Raw genomic sequence first — 9,387 nt, 5'->3', positions numbered from 1 at the left:
TGCTGCTGAGCACTGCAAAGTATGCTTGTAGCCCTGCATTCATAAATGAATATTTATTATCACTCATAAAACATGCCAGTAGTCATGACGCTGATTATATTATTGCGAATAACAGGTCGATCGCAAACAGCAGTTGAATGAAAAGCTTCGTAATTATGGCCCCTGGTGTCCAGCTGCCTCAATACCCCCGACAGGACTCGTACAGAATGGAGGTGAAACAGTTTACCGCTATCCTGAAGTGTCATAGCCAAAGATTTAATTTGAAACAAAATACAGGAATTCCAGTCCACACAATAAAAGCCCTTTGTATATTCTTTACTGTTTAAGAAAGGCACAACTAGCGAAAAATCGAAAGTTTTGTCATTTTGTCATGTTTGTGGTGATTATTTCAAGTGTGAAGAAACTCAAATTGCCAAGCAGTTGAAATTTGTTCAATTGCCTATATAGTTCCTTTCACGCCGATTTCTTTTTACACTTTCAGCAGTTATAAGACATTACTTACTCCAGATAGCTAATACGCAATGGCGCAGTGGGCAAGCGCCTTGTAAGGACATCACTTCACCTACAAAAGGATTAAATGAAGGCAAGACCGAAAAACAAGACGGGGGCAGTGGAACCAGAAGATGACGACAAAAGCATAGGTTGTACACCCCTAGCTTGCAGCACCTGATATCATCAGATGTGTCGATTGCCTAGTGGTCAGTATGTGGCCTGTGACACTCCTGCGAATTAAAAAAAAACCATGTCGGTGCAGAAGTCCTCCACCCTGTTGCAAAATTCACAGCGCGGATGAAATATACTAATGGAAGACCGCACAAGATGCAGCCTCTCGTAGGAACTCCGTGCGATGTGCAGTACTGTGGAGCCCCATAGGCAGGGTTCACAAGGTTGCAATACGGAACTCGTATTGCCGACTTCATTATGCCTTGGTCACTTCCTGCTGCTCAAACTTTGGGTAAACGGAGCAAACGTGGTCCCAGGTGATCTTTCCACGAACGAGGTCGTGCACCAGAGGAGCGAGGTCTTCAAGCTGCATGAGGAATCAAACGTCTGTTGGTACAGCACACCTTTAGCTGTAGTGCATGGGTGTAAAACATGTGGCCCGTGCGCCCCATACTGCCTGCAGACCTATCGCTAGCTGCCCAGCCAGCACATGACTGTGTTTCCCCTCCATGCGTTGCAACATAACCATCGAACAAAAGCTCCATATTTTAAAATCGATGTCCAGATTACAGTAGTTTTGGAAATCAGTATCGATATGTTTTTTTTTTATTCTGACATCAATTCCCTTTAAGAAATAACCCATATATGAGATATGAGAAAAAGCCGCCTTTAAATAGCCGACATCTCGTTCCCTCTCTTGGCCCAGGCAGGATTCAATTTATTTTGAGACTTCGAGCCACTAGTCAGGCTGGCTTTGAGACCACTGCTCTAGTAGGAGCCATCATTACAGGGTTTTCTGTGCCAAATGTAAGATTCGATTACAAGACAGCCTGAAGAGTAGGGGTCTCCTGGACTGCTTTGACTAGCCAAGCGTTCTTTAACACACACCTATGTCTAAATGCACAAGCGTTTTTGTACTTTGCCCCCATTACCATGCAGCTGTCGTAGCTGAGACTGAACTCGCAACTGCGTCAAGCGCATCAGCACTACCGTATTTACTCGCGTAATCCTCGCACTCACACGATTCTCGTACCCCCCACATCCCCCAACAAAAATACGATTTCTTTTTTTCCTCGAGTAATTATCGCACCCCCGAAAACTGCTGCAATAATGTCGTCTGCTCTTTCCAGCCACTGATGATGATAGCGCACGTCATCTGGCGCCATCTCTTAAGCATCAAGTGTACTATTGCACAGAGATTCAATCTAACTCAAGCCAAGTCGAAGTGGCCAGTGCGAGTTGCGGCGTGTTTTGTATGTTGCGTCGGTAACCTTGTCAAGTTATGAGGCGATGCTGAAGCTGTACGGCTGTTTTCAAGTTGCAAGTGATTGATAATGCACTAAAGAACGGCAACAGGGCCGCCGGTAGGCCCTTGGGATTGATGGTAAACTTTATTTCTTAAGAAGGAAACTGCGGTCTATTCTCTTAAATAGCCATAAGCCTAATACTGACGTCCCACGCTTACCTTTTGAGGGCTCCTGTTGAGCCACGAACGCTACCGCTACGCCCGCAACGTCTGCAAGCTTTGCGTATGGTATTCTAATTCTCGACTATTTGCTTCCACTTTTTGTGTCTCAATTAAATCTTGTCTTGTGTTGAACCTCTGCTTTTATTGTTGAGGTAAGTTTTAATTAGTACTTCTTAAAGCTTGCTGTTAGTTGTTGGTGTGAGAATACCGATTTGCGGCCACTTCGTTTTCTTTTTCGCTCTGTACGTTTTCGTAGAAAGCTTTCTCCGCGTAATTCTCGCACCCCCAACTTTTCATCGGTTTTCCGGCAAAAAAAGTGCGAGGATTATGCGAGTAAATACGGTATATCTAGCTACTAAGCTGCTACAGCTGGTCGCCTATACGAGGTTTCTACACAACTTTAGGTTCATACGTCACCGTGGGTGTCCTAATGTGAATCTTGAGTGATGCTACGTTTAATCACCACACTTGCGTGCACTGGTAACAAAAAGAAATATTAGTACAACACTACTAAACTAAAGATTTCAGGCACATGCGGGCAAGACAATTTCTACTTAGCTCTCATTCCAAATGCCAAATCACATCCTACAAGGGCCACTGCTATTGAAGAACATGGCTTTCAGCAGAACAAAGCAGCAATTGTAACATCACTTTCAAAATAAAAAATCTTAATCATAGTATACTGTTATCATATATCAAATACTGTTAAGTTTAGGAAGAAGTGTTTTAAAGAGATACTGAACAAAAACTGAAAAAAAAAAAAAAACTGATGAAACTTCGTAATTCTACTCGGAAGATGCAACTGTTCTGATAAACAGAGTTAATTTCCCGTATGTTTGGACAGTTGGCTGTAATTTTGATGGATTGCCAGTGCCCGTCCTCCTCTTCCTTTTCTCTACCTCTCCTCTCATTCCACACTCCCCTTTCCACAAAAACGCAGATGCTTTGCCTCAGTCAGGAGCATTTTTCGCAACCGATGTGTTCATACCGGTTCTGAGAACCAGAGGGGGAGATGAGCGAGCTGAGAGACGGGTGGGTTGGACGTGACCAAATGTCACCCTCTGTAGGTATTGGCGTGGCCGCTAGACGTGGCAGTTTGCTAAAAATGCATTAAATGCATTATTCTCATGTTGTTTCGACATGGAATGAAGGTTGTCTCTATCGATTTCAGGACCCTATCTTTCAATTTGGTTGAAAATCTTGGCGGCAAAAATTTTATTCATTATCCCTTTGAGAAGAGAAATAAAGCAGAGTACAAAGCACTCATCATCTCCTTGATATTAGTGGACATATGAAGTCACAAGAATGAAAAAATGAGAATGCTTATATCAAACCAGAAGTAACACCAACCACTGAACACCTCATTTTATATATGTGAAATACACATGGAAATGTCAGCCTCTGTCTCTTTTATCTCGTGGTCCTACTGCCTTTTATCATCAGCAGCCAGTGTCTCTAAAAATGAATATTATTGTGAAGTTAATGATCTTAGAAATCATTACTGTCAAAATTCTTTGTAGAGTGAAATGCATCATGTGCCTCACAAGTATTTGCGATTCTTTAGAATGCATGGCAGCAGAGAACAGCCGGTGGAGTAACCAACAGAGCACTGGCTTTATTTTTATTTTTTCACAGCACTGTCTGATGATTAAAATCATCGCCACCTCAACAAGTGGAAATGATTTGCTTGCCGAGACAGTTCATAAGTACCGTATTTACTCGCATAATCCTCGCACTTTTTTCTGCAGAAAACCGATGCAAAGTTCGGGGGTGCGAGAATTATGCGGGGAAAACTTTCCACGAAAACGTACAGAGTGAAAAAAAAAAACTAAATGGCCGCAAATCGGGATTCTCACACCAGCAACTAACAGCAAGCTTTGAGAAGTACCAATTAAAGTTTACTTCAAAAATAAAAGCAGAGGTTCAACACAAAACAAGATTTATTTGAGACACAAAAAGTGGAAGCAAATAGTCGAAGATTAGGATACCATACTCAAAGCTTGTGGGCGTTGCAGGCGTAGTGGTAGCGTTGGTCACTCAACAGGAAAAGTGATAAAAAGGTATGCGTAGAATGTCAGTATTGAGCTGATGGCTACTTAACAGAACCGTCTGCAGTTTACCATCAATCCCAGTTTTAGGCACACGGCAGGCCCAATGCGTCTTGGTGGCTTTCGGCTGCCATCACCAGTAGCGAACAGAAAACTCGTCGACTCCGATAGGCCTACCGGCGGCCCTGTTGCCGTTGTTTAGTGCATTATCAATCACATTCAACTTGAAAGCAGCCGTGTAGCTTCAGCATCGCCCCATAACGTAACAAGATTACCAACACAACATACAAAACACGCCGCAACATGCACTTGCCGCTTTGGCTTGGATTGAATCTCCGTGCAATAATAGTACGCTTGATGCTTAAGAGGTGGCGTTAGATGGTGCATGCTATCATTTTCAATGGCTGGAACAAACTGACGACACTATTGCAGCAATTTTCGGGGGTGCGATAATTACTCGAGAAAAAAAAAATCCTGTTTTTGTTTGGCGATGTGGTGGTGCGAGAATCATGAGAGTGCGAGGATTACGCAAGTAAATACGGTAGCCATCTACACATTCGTTAAAGGGGTACTGACACAAAATTTCGCGGCAACGATAGCATGCAGGGTCGATTGCCATAAACATTTGTACATCATCTGCAAAATATCGACAGCAAATATAAGTTGGAAGGTATTTAAAATTAATTTCGAAGTTTGGGTGAGCACTTAGCTCTATCGTGTCATAGACATCCTCGAAGGGGATCCTTCGGCCATCCCCTACATCCCTCCCATCACCACGCTGCAGTCAATAAAACATGATGATGTTGATGTGTGGCGCTTTATGGCGCAAGGGCCAATTGATGGCCAAAGAGCGCCATTTCGATGAGTAGAGATGTGGACAATGATATGTTGCGTGGCTGTATAGGGCCTTCAAATTCCTCGCGATAATGCGGGTAAAAACATACGTATTAAAATCATGACAGTGGCGTGATATGCATAGTAAAAAAAGGGTGACAAAGGTTTTGATAATGAAAACGTGTAAAGATATTTGGCACTAGCACAAGTGCCTCATCAGCGCCCTTGTGTCCAAGGGCTGCGAGGCAAGTGCTTTTCAATGTAGCCACAGCAGCAGCAACCTCTCTTGAGAGGTCGCACTACGCATTGCCTGGGTATATGACATGATAAAAGCGAACATCTTTTAAAGAAGCTAGCACCGATTTATGAGCGAACAGTGGTTCCCTACCGACGAACATTGCAGGGTGTAAAGGTATATGTTGTCGGTAGGGTAATGGAAAATGTCGTTTTCTTAGTTTCTACGTGTTTGCACTGGATTAACATGTGAAGGACTGTTAATGCTTCACCACATCTGTCACAAAATGGTGGGTCGCCACCGGACAAAAGATATGAGTGTGTCGTGTATGTGTGTCCTATCCTGAGTCTCGTTAGTATTACCTCTGTATGACGCGATTTCGATACGGGCAGCCAATGACCAAGGTGTGGCTTAATAACGTGTAGTTTGTTTTGTGTGTGTGTATCCCACTTGCTCTGCCAGTATACCCTGAGGTTTCCTTTGAGAGACGGCTTAAGATCAAGGGCCGGGATTGATATGGGTATAGGGGCAGTGCTTTTGTGGACGGATGCAGCGAGCTGATCCGCCCTCACGTTGCCTTGAATCCCACGGTGCCCTGGCACCCAGCACACTACAACATGTTGTTTGAGTGTGTAGAGTGTGCACAAAATGGAGCAAAGTGAGACAAGGACTGGGTTTTTGTGTTTTTTAAGAGTGTGCAGAGCCGTTACCACACAGAGAGTCCGTATAAATTACTGCTTTTTGTATTTGTAATTGCTTGATGTGTTTAGCCGCCACAAGTATCGCATAAGCTTCCGCTGTGAAGATACTTGTGCCTGGATGTAGAGGGCCAGCATCTGAAAAGGATGGGCCGACAGCAGCGTAGGACACAGAGGAGTTAGACTTGGAGGCATCTGTAAAGAACTCAGGACGTGTGTATTTGTGTTGAAGTTCCAGGAAGTAGTTTCGGATATGGGCAATAGGTGCATGTTTTGTAACTTCTTGGAAAGACACATCGCAGTCTATAATCTGCCACTGCCACGGTGGCAGGTATACTACAGGAGCCATGAAACTGTGGTCAAGTGACACTCCAGTTTCCTCAGCTAGACCCTTCAGGCGAACTGAGAAGGGCTGCCTCATCGAAGGCCTGTTTTGAAACAGAATAGAGCTCGACAAATCGTTAATAGTGGAGTATGAGGGGTGCTTCTTGTCTGCTTTCACCTTAAGAAAATATACAAAGGATATGTAAGTTCTTTGTAGATGAAGCGACCATTCATTTGACTCAACGTAAAGGCTTTTTACAGGGCTGGTGCGAAAAGCACCCGTAGAAAGGCGGATGCCCAAACGGTGCACGGGATCCAGCATATTCAAAGCACTTTGAGTCGCAGACTGATAAACAACGGCCCCATAATCTAAGCGGGTGCGAATGAGGCTTCTATACAGGTTCATGAGACATTGCCTGTCACTACCCCACGTACCGTAGTACGTGACAACACTTTTATAACATTCATGGCTTTTAAACATTTTGTTTTTAAATACTTGATGTGTGGTACGAAGGTCAACTTGTTGTCCAAGATTAAGCCTAAGAATTTATGCTCCGCATCGACAGACAGACGTTGACCGTTCAGTTCAATGTCAGGTCCTGAGTGCACGCCTCTCTTTCGGGAAAACAAGACACACGTGCTTTTTTCTGGGTTCAGCCGGAATCCGTTTTCCTCTGCCCATTTGCAGACCTTGTTTACACCTAACTGAACCTGCCGCTCACACATTGCTAGGTTGCATGACTTAAAGCCAAGCTGGACGTCATCGCCATATGTGGAATAGAAAATGTTGCGGGGGATGGACAGGTGCAAGAAATTCATTTTGATAATAAAAAGTGTACAACTAAGTACACCACCTTGCAGTACTCCAGTTTTTTGCACAAATGTTTGGGAGAGAATACTGCCCACACGGACACGGAATTTCCGATTGGACAAGTAACTCTCCATTATGGAAAGCATTCTAGGGCGCACACCCAGGTGAGACAAGTCTCTTAATATGCCAAAACGCCATGTTGTGTCGTAAGCCTTTTCGATATTGAGAAAAACTGAGAGGAAGTATTGTTTGTGGACGAAAGCGTCTCTGATCTGTGCCTCGATACGCACCAGATGGTCGGTGGTGGATCTACCCTCTCGAAACCCACACTGGAACTGGTCAAGCAGATTGTGTGTTTCAAGGAAATGTAAAAGTCGGCGGTTTATCATTTTTTCAAAAACTTGAAACTGAGGAAGGGTCCTTGCCCTGTTTCAGAATAGGAATAACAATAGCCTCTTTCCAGGAAGCAGGGATGGTGCGAGAAAGCCAGATAGCATTGTACAGAGAGAGTGAAGTTTTTCGCGTTTTGAGCGGCAGGTTTTTCAACAATTAATACACGACACGATCGTGGCCTGGGGCAGAATTACTGCAGGAGTGACGTTTGTAGTGACGTTTGTAGCTCAGCTAAGTTGAAAGGTTGGTTGTATGCCTCGTGATTTGTGCACTTGCATTCTAATTTCTGCTTTTCTATCCTTGCTTTATATCTTTGGAAAGCTTCAGTATAGTGTGACGAGCTAGACACTTGCTCGTAGTGTGCACCGAGGAAGTTCGCCTGATCTTCCAGGCTGTCACCCTGTGTGTTAACGAGTGGGAGTGTATGTACTTGTCTTCCTGCTACCCTACGAACCATGTTCCAGACTTTAGCCTCTTGTGTATATGAATTGATCCCTTATAAGAACTTGTGCCAGCTTTCTTTTCTGGCCTGCCTGCGCGTTCTCCTGCCTTGAGATTTTATTTTATTGAAGCTCTCAAGGTTTTCCGCTGTCGGCGAGTTCCGCAGCAACCTCCATGCCCTGTTCTGCTCTTTTCGCGCATTCTGACACTCGAGGTGTCCCATGATGTTCCACCATGGGACACCTCGCTTGCTGGGCATTCCAGATGTTTGTGGGCTGCACTTGGCTGCTGCGTCAATAAGGAAAGCTGTGAAGTACTCCACAGCTTCATCTATGCTTAACCCACATAAATCTGTCCAACTTAAAAGAGTAGTGTTATAAAACTGTTCCCAGTCGGCTTTGTATGTCAGCCGTTTGGGAACATGTGAATGACATTGGTACGATGTTGGTGTACTCAGAATGACAGGAAAATGGTCACTTCCGTAGGAATTATTTATAATTTTCCATTGGAGTAGGGGTAGAAGTGAAGGAGATGCAATACTGAGGTCTATGGAGGAGTAGGTATTGTTTGCAAGGTTATAATAAGTTGCCTCTTCCCTATTCAACAGGCAAGCACCTGATGAAAAGAGGAACTGTTCGATGAGACGACCTCGTGCAACACATCGACAGTCACCCCATAAACCGCTGTGCGCATTCAGGTCCCCTAGAACCAGATAAGGTTCTGGTAACTCATCTATTAAAGACTGGAAATCATGTTTTTCCAGGCGGTGTTGCGGCGGTATGTATAGAGAGCAGATGGTGACGAGCTTATTCAATAGAACTGCTCGAACAGCCACTGCCTCTAGGGATGTTAGTAGTGGTAGATGACTACATGCTACTCCTCGATTAACAATAATGGCTACACCACCAGATGACGCCGCAGCATTATCTCTGTCCTTTCGGAAGACAACATATTGACGCAAAAAATTTGTATTCTTGGATTTTAAGTGTGTTTCCTGTACACACAGCACTTTTGGAGAATGTTTGTGTAGAAGTTCTTGGACATCGTCGAGGTTTCGAAGTAGTCCTCTGACGTTCCATTGTATAATTTGTGTCTCCATTATGGGAGTAGAGAAGTGCTGTGTGTACGAAATGAGTGTGGCTGGTGTTTAAAGAGAGAAGTGACTTATCTTACAGAGCCTTTAGAAGGCCCTGTAATTACAGTTTTGTCTTTTTTAGAGCGGTCGAGGGAACCCCGCCGCTCCTTTGGCGCAGTCTGCGCCGGTGCAGTTGATGTGTCCATCGCCTCAGGAGAGACGACAGACAAGGTTGTTTTCGTTGTAGGCTTCGTCGTGACAGACGGTGCCTTCGACCCCACCGGACTCGAGGTCGACGGGACCTCTTTAGTTTGTGTGGTGCCCTGGCTGTTGCCAGGGTTCACAGGGGCCTTCGGTGGGGCTGTATTCAAGGAGGGTGGGGCAGCCGAGGCTGCTC

General features: G+C 44.6%; 1 protein-coding gene across 1 annotated transcript in view; it reads right to left on the bottom strand.

Annotated features, from left to right (window-relative positions):
* Positions 1–537: 537 nt before the first annotated feature.
* GlyRS (glycine--tRNA ligase) overlaps positions 538–9,387 on the bottom strand; it is a 41,665-nt gene continuing 32,815 nt past the window's right edge. Inside the window, exon 17 of the mRNA XM_037436155.2 lies at positions 538–1,030. Coding sequence (XP_037292052.2) covers positions 920–1,030 — 111 coding nt within the window. The 3' untranslated portion in view covers positions 538–919. The remainder of the gene's footprint in view (positions 1,031–9,387) is intronic.

This window comes from Rhipicephalus microplus, chromosome 1, assembly GCF_043290135.1.
Source record: "Rhipicephalus microplus isolate Deutch F79 chromosome 1, USDA_Rmic, whole genome shotgun sequence".
NCBI lineage: Eukaryota > Metazoa > Arthropoda > Arachnida > Ixodida > Ixodidae > Rhipicephalus > Rhipicephalus microplus.
This window is presented reverse-complemented; position numbering and strand designations above follow the sequence as displayed.